At 45.1% G+C, this 17652-nt stretch overlaps 1 protein-coding gene across 4 annotated transcripts in view; it reads left to right on the forward strand.

Moving 5' to 3' along the window:
- LOC134207797 (progestin and adipoQ receptor family member 4) overlaps positions 1-17652 on the forward strand; it is a 100328-nt gene that overhangs the window by 19951 nt on the left and 62725 nt on the right. Inside the window, exons 1-3 of one of the 4 annotated variants that reach the window (XM_062683715.1) lie at positions 5153-5201; positions 5376-5644; positions 14007-14629. In XM_062683715.1, the coding sequence (XP_062539699.1) occupies positions 14107-14629 (523 nt within the window). In that variant the 5' untranslated portion in view covers positions 5153-5201; positions 5376-5644; positions 14007-14106. Of the gene's footprint in view, positions 1-5152; positions 5202-5375; positions 5645-5720; positions 5839-14006; positions 14630-17652 lie in introns of those variants that run through there. The other 3 variants (XM_062683714.1, XM_062683713.1, XM_062683716.1) reach the window with 3 other exon arrangements.

Consider the following 17652-nt stretch of genomic DNA (forward strand, 5'->3'; position numbering starts at 1 on the left):
GAAGCTAAGCGGATCGGACTAGTCATCAACACGTCGAAGACGAAGTACATGATAGGAAGAGGTTCAAGAAAAGACAATGTGAGCAACTCACCGCGAGTTTGCATCGGTGGTGACGAAATCGAGGTGGTAGAAGAATTTGTATACTTGGGCTCACTGGTGACTGCCGAAAATGATACCAGCAAAGAAATTCGGAGACGCATAGTGGCTGGAAATCGTACGTACTTTGGACTCCGCAAGACTCTCCGATCGAATAGAGTTCGCCGCCGTACCAAACTGACAACCTACAAAACGCTCATTAGACCGGTAGTCCTCTACGGACACGAGACCTGGACGATGCTAGTGGAGGACCAACGCGCACTTGGAGTTTTCGAAAGGAAAGTGCTGTGTACCATCTATGGTGGAGTGCAGATGGCGGACGGTACGTGGAGGAGGCGAATGAACCACGAGTTGCATCAGCTTTCGCGTTCACACCTCGAAAATCGAAAGAATGCGGTGGGGCAGGCACGTAGCCAGAATGTCGGACAGTAATCCTGTGAAAATGTTTCTCGACAACGATCCGACAGAAACAAGAAGGCGAGATGCAACCGGGCAAGGTGGATCGATCCGGTGGAGGACGATTTGCGGACTCTCCGCAGACTGCGTGGTTGGTCACTCCGGCCTTAGTCTGGCAATAAATAAATAAATTTACCGGACTCTTCGCACACCACCGTATCGATGGCTTAAGTCCAGAATGTTCTGCTGAAAACCGCGAGAAGATTAGAGTTTATTAGGCAAAGATATTGGCATTTTACTAGAGTTATGTATGGGTGAATTTATTTCTTTTCAAAGGTAAAAGAAACGAAATTTACTCGAACCCCACTTCAGAGAAATGGTAATAACTTTGCCAGGCAAACACTAATCTTGTCGCGGTTTTCAGCATAACATTCTGTATTAAATTTTTCAAGACCTGAATGAGTATCATAGTTCTTCATCGTAAATTGTGTCGTCTAACTGCAAATAACTGTTTTCGGATGTTTCTGCATACATTTTTGCATATAAACTTCTAACGAGTTTAGCACCGCCTAAACTTTGACCGATTTGAAATTTTGTCCAGAGCATCAGGACATCAAATAGATCCGAATAAGAGGGCGGCCCATCAAAAAATTGAAAAAAAAAAGTTTTTCCCATACTAATTTGAACCACCCTACTGTACATGCTTCGGAGTTTTAATTCAAAACCAATAACTATGCCGGCCACGTCCTCACAGTCAATTAGGATAAGGGAACGAAAATTAGTTCGACACTCATTGCTACAAGAGACCTCCTCCTCTGCATCTCCATTAGCGCACTGGAAAGGAATAGTATGTTAGTTGGGAAGGAAATATATTAGAGATCGCCTTGGTAAGCTACTAATTGTTTCATTTGAACGACCCCATATTCATGATGATACAAAAACGGAAAAGCAACGCGTGATTTATGAATTTTCCCGAAAACTTGTTCGATATCTTAACTACCCGCACTGCACAGCGCTTGCTTGATAGTTACTCCGAAAAAAAAACACGCACTGAACTGATTAACTTTATTAATACCGGCTGCACAATGTAGAACACAAAAATTTTTTTGCAGATCGCGCGATCGTTCTGCTGTCCGAAACAAGAGATTCTAGAAAGAGGATTCTAGAAATATTTATTCCTAAATCCTGGTCCAGTCACGCCTGCTTCAACTTGATTGTTCAGCTTTGAACCATCGGTGTAAAATAAAGTTGATCCTAAGCGAAGATTTGGTCCATGATTTGTCAATATACTTAGCTCAAGATCAACTAAATGAAAAAAATCGATAAAAGTTGTATCTTTTCCTCATTCAGTCAACATTGTTTGTGATCGATCAGTTGATACTTATTTTGTTTAGAATACTAAAATGTCCTTTTAGGTCACCTTAGAAAAAGTTTGAATGTATTTTGATCTTCAAAGCACTCTTCTCTGCTTCTAATTGAATAAATTGATCCAAGGTTCTCCAACTTCATCTGAACCACTCTTCCTTTTGTTTTGGCCACCATTTGGCGTATAACATTCTTGGATTCTTAATCGCCATTGAATCATTTTTGGCTTTATTCCCCACTTTTCACCGAACGTCGCCTTACTTATCCATGAAGCATTTGTAGCTTTGCTGCTGCTTCAAGGAGTAAGCGTCAATTACAGATTACTCATCTTGACTGAGTTTGAAAGCTTCAAATCAGCTCCTTCAGGGAAAATGGCATTCAATCAGAAATAACTAGAAACCCTACATTCAAAGGTATGCGAAATTGACCATCTTGGTCCATCTGAGCAACAAGAACTGTCAAAATCTGAGCCAAATGAACATTGTTATTGTGGCAGATTAAAAGGTATGCGATTTTGATTAAACGAAAAGTTTTGTCGATTAAACAATTTGTTTTGTTTTTTCAAGTAGAAGTGGTCTACTTTATGCATTGTTTTTCCCTGTCATAAGACGAGTTTAGTACAATTCCATTATTACTTTTACATACACGTATTTCGACCTCAACTGCAAAGTCGTCTTCAGTGTCTCGTACTTGATTCGACTTTGTTTTTCATATTTTTTATTCATAATTTCGCTTCGGCCATTTAGGGCCACACAACACAGTCATGATTTCTTCTTACCAATAATCCTATATCATCCACGAACGCCTCCTTAAGGTCACTCCTGACGGAATCCAAGATTATAGGTGATCGCGTTTTCGGGGGCACACCACTCGATCCAGAGGCGGCGCAAAACTGTCATTTTTGTTGATTTAGCTTTGCTGCGTCGCAGCATGCGTGAAATAATAAAAATGACAGTTGTGCGTTGCTTTCGTATCGAGTGGTGTGGCCCTGGAAACGCGAGCACTTTTAATCTTGGATTCCGTCAGGAGTGACCTTAAGGAAACCCTTTTACTGCCGTAATCAGACAAAGTGACGTATGCGCCAAATTATAACATGCCTAATTTCCATTTTTCTGTTAAAGAGCTTGATTAGTACTTTTTGGAAATGGCGTATACGTCACTTTTTTCAGATTACGGCAGTTTACTGCTCTCACACTAGTTGATGAGCTTCCAAGGCTAGCTGATATTTCTCTCCAGCCAACAATCGTTTCAACAAAGCATTCTTCATTGAATTGTGAGATGTGTTATCGAATGCTCCTTCAATGTCAAGGAACGCTGTGAGTGAAGTTTCTTTTGCTTCAAATGAAATAAGTTTGTATTAAAAAACCTTATCAACCTCTTTATATGTGTTACTTGGATAATATTTTTCAGATGTCGCTTCGAAGCTTCGACTTCAACTCACTGTTTTGCACTACTAAAATCCTTCACATTCCGCTTAGTTGTGCTTGTATCGTTACCAAAAACTTCTAAAAAATGTTGGAAAATTCTAGTTTTATTCACACGCCGTTTACATCTATTAACATACCACGCGTCTCCATCTTGAAACATTGAAAACCGGTTTATTCTACTGTAACTTAAAAGTTTAAAATCAATAAACAGAATCGTTTTATTTTTCGCCTCCCGCGTTTTTGCTCATGAACCCAATGCATAAAGGCTCCCCCAGACCTAAGCGATTTCGTCGCCGCGATTCAATCGTTGGATCGCCGAAGGCAATGATTCATTTACGCCTCCGTACCAACGGCGAAAAAGAAACTCAGTCGCCAGGCGATAGAATCGCGTCGCGTGTGTTTGAGGGAACCCTCTGCTGTCATATATCTGTTCGCAACCTTACCCGCTTCGTCTGGTTAAATCCTGTTTCCCGGCCGATGGTGGTTTGCTCGCGCGAAAATTCACAAAACAATACAAAAGAGCGTTGCATGCATGCTTTACTTCGATCGTAGGTGTACGAGCTAAGGTTTTGAATTGCCCACCGCCCGGACTCGAAGTCTGTTGCGAAAGAGTTTATTCACATGTTCATAGCAAGCGTTTTGGTTTTTATTGGATTGTTTTTTGTGAGCATGATATTAAAACAAAAACAACGTTTATAGTAAGAATAGATTAATGCTAACTTATCTCTTTGTAAAAAACCAATGAGCAAATAAACCTTAAGTAAATTGATGACCCAAATGCATTAAGCTTTAAGAAGGCGAACGAAGGTGTCCGACTTCATTTTCCTAGCGAGTCCTAATTCGATGGTGACTTTAATATCGGCAATCAACGACAAAAAAAACATAAACAAAGCAAAACTGCAATATTTTTTCAACCGGCTCAGGGGGTGGTGGACCGATGTCATCCGATTTGCTCGGTTTGCCTTCTTTATTTTCGGAAAATCACGATGTGAGAGAAACGTGTCACAGATGGTGCTCCGAAATCTCATATATGAAATTTTTATCTGCGCTCTCATCTGTTCTGGTGTGGAAATAATTAGGTGGGTATATGTGAGATTTTATTGTGCAGTTTGTTCGTGAGTGAGAATGAAAATTGCATGAAAGGAATGATGATTTGTGTGGGGAAATTTTAGTACCGTTTATTATGATTTGGCTTTCTATTCGGGAACATTTCCTATTGATCCTAAATATAACATTAATTTGGATTCCAAACGATGAGACTCAAACAACTGCTAAGCACTGTGCTGGAACTTAAAACGATCGTTCATGCTGGTTTCAGCACGGTGGATCTCATTGCTCGTACATTTCGAAAAATACCGAAAAACAAGTGAATTTCAAGACAATCAGTTTGCGGCCTAATTGTGTATTAATTTTAAATATATTTTAGGATAATAAAATTTGTTAACTTGAGAAACTTTGAATCGAAGATAGAGACGCATAGTCAGCTCCTGTACGCCACGAATTATCAGTTTCAAACGAAAGAAAAAATCGCGCCCTTCGGTATAATTTTTTCGCCCAACATCTCCCAATTTTCACGAATAGATAACCAATATTGATTCCCGGGAGGGTGGTGGTCTATATTTGTCATGTAAGAAGGGAAGAAGAAAGTCAAACTCATAAAACCGTTTACACGCAAATTACCGGATTACCGAGAGGATGATGATCAAAAGTAAATCGCTTATAATAAACATCGGATTGCGCTATGTTGCCGGTGACGAAGTAAACCGGAGCTTTTCAAAAAAAAAAATGTAAAGAGAGAAAACGAAATTGCATTTTCTCTCGCCGTTGATGGTTCTTTAATTTTATACACCCAGTTTATGAGCAGGAAATGAAAAGATCACCGTCGGTATCTGTATGTCAGTTTTCTCGGGAAATCAGGTGAGGAAGAAAAGGTTGAATAAAAAAAAATCTTTTGTTATCGTTGGGTCCGATGGAAAATGCAATCAAGGGTTGCTGGGATGGGTGGCTGTACTCACCTCGCCCTATTGTCGTGTCAGTCGTGATATAATTAATAATCGAGGTAATAACCGTGTTCTCTTCTATCCCCAACAGGTCCAGCAGCAGATTGGTTGCCTCAGGGATTTGCCGTCGACGGGCGAACTGAATCGCCGTTTTGTGCCGGGCGGGCCAAGTGAGGAACGAAAGTCAGAGAAACCTTTCGACGCAACCAATCCAGCTCGGATGGAACGATGAAGTGTTTTGCTTGGCAGAAGAAAGGATGAAGCAGATTATGTAAAGATTACGCGATTGCAGTCTGTTTTTGTTGCTTCCGAGGCAGCGCGAAGAAATTGTGAGGAAGGTGGAAAAAATCGTGCAGAAAAGTGAGTCAAGTGAGCGCGTGTGAAGGGACGGTTTCGGGGTGGGGCGAGAATTTTCCCATTACGCAGGTGGGCGAGTGATGAAGTAAACGAATGAAACATCTCGTGATTTGAACTGCTCATGTAGTTTATCTTCGGTAGCCAGTCAGTTGGTGGTGGAGAAGCACGGTAGCTGACGTCACGTGTTTCGTGTAAGGGTATGCGATAATTGAGTGAAATCGTTTTTTTTTTAAATAAGAAAATTTTTGATACACATCAATTGGTAAAATCAGACACAAAGTGCATACATTTTTATGTTGACGATGTGTAAACTAACAAAGAAATACTGCGCGAATTCATAATAGAAGCTTCAGCAGACTGAATGTAACAATGAGCAGATGAACTCATTGAAAGATAATTATCGGATTTATAAAGGAATCCTAAATAGATACCATAAAGAATTGTTTTTTGATTCCAGATAACATTCAAACATTTTCCAAATATGTATATTCCTTGGATTCCTTGGCAGAACCCGAATAGAATCCTTAACGTATTCCGAATGGAAACCTTAACAAAATTTCGAATGAAATCTTTAACGGATTCCGAATTGTATTCTTAACGGATTCCGAATGGAATCCTTAACAGATTACGAATGGAATCCTTAACGGATTCCGAACGAAGTCTTGTACGGATTCCGAATGAAATCCTTAACGGATTTCAAATAAATCCCTTACGGGATAGGGATTACGGAATCCAAATGGAATTCCCAACGGATTCCGGATGGAATTCCCAACGGATTCAGGATGCAATCCCTAACGGATTCCGGATGGAATCCCTAACGGATTCCGGATGGAATCCCTAACGGATTCCGGATGGAATCCCTAACGGATTCCGGATGGAATCCCTAACGGATTCCGGATGGAATCCCTAACGGATTCCGGATGGAATCCCTAACGCATTCCGGATGTAATCCCTAACGGATTCCGGATGGAATCCCTAACGGATTCCGGATGGAATCCCTAACGGATTCCGGATGGAGTCCCTAACGGATTCCGGATGGAAGCCCTAACGGATTCCGGATGGAATCCTTAACGGATTCCGGATGGAATTCCTAACGGATTCCGGATGGAATCCCTAACGCATTCCGGATGTAATCCCTAACGGATTCCGGATGGAATCCCTAACGGATTCCGGATGGAATCCCTAACGGATTCCGGATGGAAGCCCTAACGGATTCCGGATGGAATCCCTAACTGATTCCGGATGGAATCCCTAACGGATTCCGGATGGAAACCCTAACGGATTCCGGATGGAATCCCTAACGGATTCCGGATGAAATCCCTAACGGATTCCGGATGGAATCCCTAACGGATTCCGGATGGAATCCCTGACGGATTCAAGATGGAATCCCTAACGGATTCCGAATGGAATCCCTAACGGATTCCGAATGGAATCCCTAACGGATTCCGAATGGAATCCCTAACGGATTCCGAATGGAATCCCTAACGGATTCCGAATGGAATCCCTAACGGATTCCGAATGGAATCCCTAACGGATTCCGAATGGAGTCCCTAATGGATTCCGAATGGAATCCCTAACGGATTCCGAATGGAATCCCTAACAGATTCCGAATGGAATCCCTAACGGATTCCGAATGGAATCCCTAACGGATTCCGAATAGAATCTCTAACGGATTCCGAATGGAATCCCTAACGGATTCCGAATAGAATCCCTAACGGATTCCGTATGGAAACCCTAACGATTTCCGGATGGAATCCCAAACGGATTCCGTATAGAATCCCTAACGGATTTCGGATGGAATCCCTTACGGATTCCAGATGGAATCCCAAACGGAGTCCGGATGGAATCCCTAACGGATTCCGGATGGAATCCCTTACGGATTCCGGATGCAATTCCTAACGGATTCCGGATGCAATTCCTAACGGATGTCGAATATTATCTTCAACGGATTCCGAATGGAATCCCTCTCGGATTCCGGATGGAATCCCTCACGGATTCCGGATGCAATCTCACACGGATTCCGGATGGAATCCCTCACGGATTCCGGATGGAATCCGTCACGGATTCCGGATGGAATCCCTCACGGATTCCGGATGGAATCCCTCACGTATTCCGGATGGAATCCCTAAAGGATTCCGAATGGAATCCCTAACGGATTCCGGATGGAATCCCTAACGGATTCCGGATGGAATCCCTAACGGATTCCGGATGGAATCCCTAACGGATTCCGGATGGAATCCCTAACGGATTCCGGATGGAATCCCTAACGGATTCCGGATGGAATCCCTAACGGATTCCGAATGGAATCGCGTTCGGATTCCGAATGGAATCGCGTTCGGACTCCGAATGGAATCCCGTTCGGATTCCGGATGGAATCCCGTTCGGATTCCGGATGGAATCCCGTTCGGATTCCGGATGGAATCCCGTTCGGATTCCGGATGGAATCCCTCACGGATTCCGGATGGAATCCCTCACGGTTTCCGGATGGAATCCCTCACGGATTCCGGATGGAATCCCTCACGAATTCCGGATGGAATCCCTCACGGATTCCGGATGGAATCCCTCACGAATTCCGGATGGAATCCCTCACGGATTCCGGATGGAATTCCTCATGGATTCCGGATGGAATCCCTCACGGATTCCGGATGGAATCCCTCACGGATTCCGGATGGAATCCCTCACGGATTCCGGATGGAATCTCTCACGGATTCCAGATGGTATCACTAACGAATTCCGGATGGATTCCCTCACGGATTCCGGAAGGAATCCCTAACGGATTCCGAATGGAATCCCTAACGGATTCCGAATGGAATCCCTAACGGATTCCGAATGGAATCCCTAACGGATTCCGGATGGAATCCCTAACGGATTCTGGATGGAATCCCTAACGGATTCCGGATGGAATCCCTAACGGATTCCGGATAGAATCCCTAACGGATTCCGGATGGAATCCCTAACGGATTCCGGATGGAATCCCTAACGGATTCCGGATGGAATCCCTAACGGATTCCGGATGGAATCCCTAACGGATTCCGGATGGAATCCCTAACGGATTCCGGATGGAATCCCTAACGGATTCCTGATGGAATCCCTAACGGATTCCGGATGGAATCCCTAACGGATTCCGGATGGAATCCCTAACGGTTTCCGAATGGAATCGCGTTCGGATTCCGAATGGAATCCCGTTCGGATTCCGGATGGAATCCCGTTCGGATTCCGGATGGAATCCCGTTCGGATTCCGGATGGAATCCCTCACGGATTCCGGATGGAATCCCTCACGGATTCCGGATGGAATCCCTCACGGATTCCGGATGGAATCCCTCACGGATTCCGGATGGAATCCCTCACGGATTCCGGATGGAATCCCTCACGGATTCCGGATGGAATCCCTCACGGATTCCGGATGGAATTCCTCATGGATTCCGGATGGAATCCCTCATGGATTCCGGATGGAATCCCTCACGGATTCCGGATGGAATCCCTCACGGATTCCGGATGGAATCCCTCACGGATTCCGGAAGGAATCCCTAACGGATTCCGGAAGGAATCCCTAACGGATTCCGAATGGAATCCCTAACGGATTCCGAATGGAATCCCTAACGGATTCCGAATGGAATCCCTAACGGATTCCGAATGGAATCCCTAACGGATTCCGGATGGAATCCCTAACGGATTCCGGATGGAATCCCTAACGGATTCCGGATGGAATCCCTAACGGATTCCGGATGGAATCCCTAACGGATTCCGGATGGAATCCCTAACGGATTCCGGATGGAATCCCTAACGGATTCCGGATGGAATCCCTAACGGATTCCGGATGGAATCCCTAACGGATTCCGGATGGAATCTCTAACGGATTCCGGATGGAATCCCTAACGGATTCCGGATGTAATCCCTAACGGATTCCGGATGTAATCCCTAACGGATTTCGAATGGAATCCCTAACGGATTCTGGATGGAGTCCCTAACGGATTACGGATGGAATCCCTAACGGATTCGGATGGAATCCTAACGGATTCTGGATGGAGTCCCTAACGGATTACGGATGGAATCCCTAACGGATTCCGGATGGAATCCCTAACGGATTCCGGATGGAATCCCTAACGGATTCCGGATGGAATCCCTAACGGATTCCGGATGGAATCCCTAACGGATTCCGGATGGAATCCCTAACGGATTCCGGATGGAATCCCTAACGGATTCCGAATGGAATCGCGTTCGGATTCCGAATGGAATCCCGTTCGGCTTCCGGATGGAATCCCGTTCGGATTCCGGATGGAATCCCGTTCGGATTCCGGATGGAATCCCGTTCGGATTCCGGATGGAATCCCGTTCAGATTCCGGATGGAATCCCGTTCGGATTCCGGATGGAATCCCTAACGGATTCCGGATGGAATCCCGTTCGGATTCCGGATGGAATCCCTAACGGATTCCGGATGGAATCCCTAACGGATTCCGGATGGAATCCCTAACGGATTCCGGATGGAATCCCTAACGGATTCCGGATGGAATCCCTAACGGATTCCGGATGGAATCCCTCAAGAATTCCGGACGGAATCCCTCACGGATTCCGGACGGAATCCCTTACTGATTCCGGACGGAATCCCTTACTGATTCCGGACGGAATCCCTCACGGATTCCGGACGGAATCCCTCACGGATTCCGGATGGAATCCCTAACGGATTCTGGATGGAATCCCTCACGTATTCCGGATGGAACCCCTCACGGATTCCGGATGGAATCCCTAACGGATTCCAAATGGAATCCCTAACGGATTCCAAATGGAATCCCTAACGGATTCCAAATGGAATCCCTAACGGATTCCAAATGGAATAACCCAACGGATTCCAAATGGAATAACCCAACGGATTCCGGATGGAATCCCTAACGGATTCCGGATGGAATCCCTAACGGATTCCGGATGGAATCCCTAACGGATTCCGGATGGAATCCCTAACGGATTCCGGATGGAATCCCTAACGGATTCCGGATGGAATCCCTAACGGATTCCGGATGGAATCCCTAACGGATTCCGGATGAAATCCCTAACGGATTCCGGATGGAATCCCCAACGGATTCCGGATGGAATCCCCAACGGATTCCGGATGGAATCCCCAACGGATTCCGGATGGAATCCCCAACGGATTCCGGATGGAATCCCCAACGGATTCCGGATGGAATCCCCAACGGATTCCGGATGGAATCCCCAACGGATTCCGGATGGAATCCCCAACGGATTCCGGATGGAATCCCTAACGGATTCCGGATGGAATCCCTAACGGATTCCGGGTGGAATACCTAACGGATTCCGGATGGAATCCCTAACGGATTCCGGATGGAATCCCTAACGGATTCCGGATGGAATCCCTAACGGATTCCGGATGGAATCCCTAACGGATTCCGGATGGAATCCCTAACGGATTCCGGATGGAATCCCGGTTGGAATCCCTAACGGATTCCGGATGGAATCCCTAACGGATTCCGGATGGAATCCCTAACGGATTCCGGATGGAATCCCTAACGGATTCCGGATGGAATCCCTAACGGATTCCGGATGGAATCCCTAACGGATTCCGGATGGAATCCCCTACGGATTCCGGATGGAATCCCCAACGGATTCCGGATAGTATCCCTAACGGATTCCGGATGGAATCCCTAACGGATTCCGGATGGAATCCCTAACGGATTCCGGATGGAATCCCTAACGGATTCCGGATGGAATCCCTAACGGATTCCGGATGGAATCCCTCACGAATTCCGGATGGAATCCCTCATGGATTCCGGATGGAATCCCTCACGAATTCCGGATGGAATCCCTGACGGATTCCGGATGGAATCCCTCACGAATTCCGGATGGAATCCCTCACGGATTCCGGATGGAATCCCTCACGAATTCCGGATGGAATCCCTCACGAATTCCGGATGGAATCCCTCACGGATTCCGGATGGAATTCCTCATGGATTCCGGATGGAATCCCTAACGGATTCCGGATGGAATCCCTCACGGATTCCGGATGGAATCTCTCACGGATTCCAGATGGTATCACTAACGAATTCCGGATGGAATCCCTAACGGATTCCGGATGGAATCCCTAACGGATTCCGGATGGAATCCCTAACGGATTCCGGATGGAATCCCTAACGGATTCCGGATGGAATCCCTAACGGATTCCGGATGGAATCCCTAACGGATTCCGGATGGAATCCCTAACGGATTCCGGATGGAATCCCTAACGGAATCCGGATGGAATCCCTAACGGATTCCGGAAGGAATCCCTAACGGATTCCGGAAGGAATCCCTAACGGATTCCGAATGGAATCCCTAACGGATTCCGAATGGAATCCCTAACGGATTCCGGATAGAATCCCTAACGGATTCCGGATGGAATCCCTAACGGATTCCGGATGGAATCCCTAACGGATTCCGGATGGAATCCCTAACGGATTCCGGATGGAATCCCTAACGGATTCCGGATGGAATCCCTAACGGATTCCGGATGGAATCCCTAACGGATTCCGGATGGAATCCCTAACGGATTCCGAATGGAATCGCGTTCGGATTCCGAATGGAATCCCGTTCGGCTTCCGGATGGAATCCCGTTCGGATTCCGGATGGAATCCCGTTCGGATTCCGGATGGAATCCCGTTCGGATTCCGGATGGAATCCCGTTCGGATTCTGGATGGAATCCCGTTCGGATTCCGGATGGAATCCCGTTCGGATTCCGGATGGAATCCCTCACGGATTCCGGATGGAATCCCTCACGGTTTCCGGATGGAATCCCTCACGGATTCCGGATGGAATCCCTCACGAATTCCGGATGGAATCCCCCACGGATTCCGGATGGAATCCCTCACGGATTCCGGATGGAATCCCTCACGGATTCCGGATGGAATCCCTTACAGATTCCGGATGGAATCCCTCATGGATTCCGAATGGAATCTCTCACGGATTCCAGATGGTATCTCTAACGAATTCCGGATGGAATCCCTAACGGATTCCGGATGGAATCCCTCAATGGTTCCGGATGGAATCCTTCACGGGTTCCGAATGAATTCCCTCACGGGTTTTGGATGGAATCCCTCACGGGTTCCGGATGGAATTCCTCACGCGTTCCGTAAGGATTCCGAATGGAATCCCGCTGGGATTCCGAATGGAATCCCGTTGGGATTCCGAATGGAATCTAGTTGGGATTCCGAATGGAATCTAGTTGGGATTCCGAATGGAATCCGAATGGAATCCCGTTAGGATTCCGAATGGAATCCCGTTAGGATTCCGAATGGAATCCCGTTAGGATTCCGAATGGAATCCCGTTAGGATTCCGAATGGAATCCCGTTAGGATTCCGAATGGAATCCCGTTAGGATTCCGAATGGAATCCCGTTTGGATTCCGAATGGAATCCCGTTTGGATTCCGAATGGAATCCCGTTTGGATTCCGAATGGAATCCCGTTTGGATTCCGAATGGAATCCCGTTTGGATTCCGAATGGAATCCCGTTAGGATTCCGAATGGAATCCCGTTAGGATTCCGAAAGGAATCCCGTTAGGATTCCGAAAGGAATCCCGTTAGGATTCCGAAAGGAATCCCGTTAGGATTCCGAAAGGAATCCCGTTAGGATTCCGAATGGAATCCCGTTAGGATTCCCAATGGAATCCCGTTAGGATTCCCAATGGAATCCCGTTAGGATTCCCAATGGAATCCCGTTAGGATTCCCAATGGAATCCCGTTAGGATTCCCAATGGAATCCCGTTAGGATTCCCAATGGAATCCCGTTAGGATTCCCAATGGAATCCCTTCAGGATTCTGGAGGATAATAATTCTTCGATATCAGCCTTCGATAAATGTAGAAAATTTTAAAATAATTTTTTTTCTACATGCGACTTTCCTATTGTTTTTTTCCTTATTCACAAGGCTGTCAGCCTTTCAAATAATGTTAAATATAATATCCTGGACGTCGAGCAGCGAGCAAAACGCTTATTCCTATCTCAGGCAACCATAAGAAAACATCGTGAACTTTTAGACCATTTTCACTTGAAAAGCACTCATGAAAGGAATTTGTAATTGGCCCTGCAATTAAAATATCTGTTTTATGTCAATAGATGTATACAAAAAAAAACAATAGCTAGTCTGTGAGTTAAGAACATGCTTCCCGGTATCCAAAACTAAATTCACTCGCATTAAGGAAATTATAAAATAGTAAATTGTTTATAGCGTTTTAGTAGAATGATGGCCCAATTATAATAAGAAATCCTGGCTTGAACCCCCAGAAAATTTTATATATTTTCATAATCATAACTGATTTGTGAATCATTAAAAAAAATTGCATGTATTATCGCATACCCTCAACTTCCATGCGTATTTTAGCACTGCTTAGTCTTTCCCGACGAAACGCGTTCTGTGTACATTACGGTCGGTCACGATAGTGGCGGCTCAATAATTCCCCAAGCTGGAGGAACCGGACAAAATGCAACCGGCCGAGTGTGCGGGTGTGATCTCCCCGGTGGTGCTCGAATCGGCTACTGCCCCCATTTCCGTGGTGCCTATTTCTTCTACGACAGCTAATAATAGTTCCATCATGACGACGACTACCGGTGGGCACTGTCGTCCACTGCTGCTGCTGCCATCGTCGTCGACATCGTCCTCGCTGTCGTCCTCGCCGGAAACGGTGCGAAGTGCATCGTCGACGGCATCCTCGTTACCGCCCCCAACGACACAAGCGTCAACGCCAACGGGGCCGGTCACAACGAAACAGTGCCAACGGGACGACTACGAAGAGGACGAAGACGGCCCGGGCCGGGCACCGCTGATGAAGCAACTGAACAAACTGCTCACCCCACCGGATGACCTGCTGCAGTGGAAGGATATGCCGCAGCACCTGCAGTTCAATCCGTACGTCCTGACCGGCTACCGGCCGCTGCAGGGCGTCAAAGGATGTCTCAGCAGTTTGTTCTACGTGCACAACGAGACGATTAATATTTTAACACATGGTAAGTTATTAGGCTAGATAGTGATGAGAGAGATTTATGGATGTTGAAACCATGTGGTATATGAAGAGTGTGTATGGAGCATGATAATGGAATTCATTTAGAAGTAGAATGTGTGCCCAGTGATGTAACGCATTCATCTTCTGTACAGAACAGTTTTGCAACTATAAGTGAGATTCTTTATACGATGCATTTCAGTAATGAAAATATGCTCTTGCGAGTCCATTACAATATTCATATGTTGTTTGATGTTTATTCTTTTTGTACACCAAAGTGTATTATAGCATACCGAGCAATATGTGTGACAAATGAAAGTTTATTTTGCTAACATGCGAAAAAAAATCTGTTGTATTTAAATTGCAGAATCTTGCTACTTGTACTTCAGAACAAGCTAACATGCATCTATACACCGACTGAGTAAAATTGTATCGCCGCCTTTTTTTCAATTAAATTTTAGCGCAATTAAAGTGTTAAAAACGGCACACAAAAAAGCGTTCACGAATTCGTGAACCAGCCAAAAACACAGGGATTCAACCAATCACGTTTTCTAGAACGTTATGGCTAACGTGACTGGTGTACCCGAATCTGTGATTTAAATCGCGGTAATGCTTTTTTGGTTTGCTTCAAAGTGATTAATTAAGTTCCATAAGAGCAATGACAATATTGCTCTCATAACTTTTATTTTATTTCTCTTCAAACAAACATACATTTAATGTTTTAAGGCAAGTTTGAGTCAATATAAAAGGTGGACCATGTTACTTTGGCAATCTGAAGGTTTTTATAAATCATCCTGGAAAACCTTGTGAAATGTCGACAACCGCCACCACTACCGCAGGTCTGATCCTCGATGTCATATTTCCACGTGGGCTTCAGACGCACACGCGTTCGCTTGCATCATCCCATTCAATTCTGGGTATCTCTTACCACGCTTTCGTCAATGCGGCATTGAAAAAAAAGAAACGCTGCGTGGGTATCGGATCTAATTGCTACCTTGAAGAACGCTCTGATTGCATACCAATTCAGCTGACTGAGCAGCAAGAGCAACACAACAGTAATTGCACCGGGTCGGTGCTGAACTCATGAGCAGCGCCAACAGCCACAATACCCACAAACAGACTCATTAAATCATTTTCCATTTTCCAGCTTGAGGACGTCGTCGGCGGTGTAGGCGAAGAGTCCTATCGTATTAGATACTTTCGCTGTCTCCCGCCCACCAACCAACAACCGTAGCAAAACGTCAAACACAAAGGCCCTGAGGCAATGGTCATTGGATTGCGAGCAGCCGGGCTGAATGTTTTATGATTGCGGCCGATAATAATAGGAGGTTCGTCCTTTCGCCACACACCGGTCGGCTTGTCCGCAGCTTTTCCCTCATTCTGTTCCGTACTGAAAAAAATGATTTTCCATCGAATATCAACGTGAACGTGGGACGACAACGACGACGATTGATGATTCTTCGATGATAAATTATTGTTTGGCATGTAGGCAAATTTGTGTAAACTGTTTGGTCCATTTGGTTTGCAATGGAAATATGCAGCGAACCGATCGAATTGAAGAGTATTTTTCATTAGAATAAATTAAAATAAATTATATAAACAAACGATAATTGGTCTAAACAACGAAAGCGATTCAATAGATTTTTTTTGATTACTAGCTTTCATAAAGCAAACAAACCGATCATCGTTGCCTATATATAAAACCCTGGTTGATTCACGTAGTGGTGATGGGCCTTACTCGTGCATTAGATAAACTAAAATAAAACTTGAGTAAAATTTTTTAGCGCATTTTTAATATAAACCGTATTGTGGCCATGACTTTTGATCCCATAGTCCGATCTGGTCAATTTTCAATAGGAAACAGTTGGACAGGATTCCCCGTCGAATGAAACCTTTTGCAAGCTTAACCCTTAACCTTCCGCAACTCGCTTCAACTTTCATAACACGAGAACTCGCGTGTTGTAAAAAGTACAACAGTCCTGAAATCCGTCATAATGGAGCCAATTCAAATTTGTTTATTTGTTTACAACATCAACAGGCTCTGTGTGGCCCCCAAAATTTATAAAATAATATTTTAAATATTTATTTTTTTTACATTTAGTAATCACAATCAATTCAAAAAGTCACAGTAGTAAAATTGCTATCTAGGTGTGTTAAAAAGACAAAAACCTCCGACGTAACATATTACGCGATAAATGGAAGTCAAACAATGTTGCAACTCTGATGAATACGCGTTGCAAGCCACCGATTGCCCCATGTAGTCCGTAATTTGTCCTTTGCAGTGGTGGTCTAAGCATTCCGCTAATGCGGAGTGTCCTTGGTCGAACATTCAAATCTATCTGCTCCAGAATACCTTCGCAGTCGATTCGTCCCTGTAGTATATCGGCGATCGTCATCGCCTGGGTGGTATCTCTCCTAGCACGAAGAAGCTCCAGATCGATCAACTGGCATCGGCTCTCATAGCTCGGTAGGCAAAACAGATCCCTCCATGGCAACTTCCGAAGTGCAAATCGCAGGAACCGACGTTGGACCGATTCGATACGTTCGGCGCCATTGTTGTACGCTGGGCTCCAAACTGCAGAGCAGTACTCTAGGGTAGAACGCACAAGAGAACAGTAGATGGCTTTCAAGCAATAAATGTCGGAAAAAATTTTGGCAATCCTAAATATGAGTCCCAATGTCCTAGAAGCTTTATCGACAGCGTACGAGATGTGCTACTTAAATGTTAGCTCTGAGTCCAGGACTACACCAAGGTCCTTGATGTGCTTCGTGCGTTCGAGTGTCGTGTCAAGTAGATTGTACATAGTCGAAAATTATCGGTTGTTTCTTTCGAGTGAACGTTATGACGGAGCACTTGGCTGGGTTTACGACCGTATATACGGTTGAGAGAACACCAGCTGGAAAAATGAGTGATCTGCCGTTGTAAATTAAGACAGTCAGTAGTTGAACTAATTTGGAGAAACATTTTCAAATCGTCAGCATACGACAGTCGAGGGCTTTCGATGACTAGATGGACGTCAATGAAGTAGA

Source organism: Armigeres subalbatus, chromosome 1, assembly GCF_024139115.2.
Source record: "Armigeres subalbatus isolate Guangzhou_Male chromosome 1, GZ_Asu_2, whole genome shotgun sequence".
Classification (NCBI taxonomy): domain Eukaryota; kingdom Metazoa; phylum Arthropoda; class Insecta; order Diptera; family Culicidae; genus Armigeres; species Armigeres subalbatus.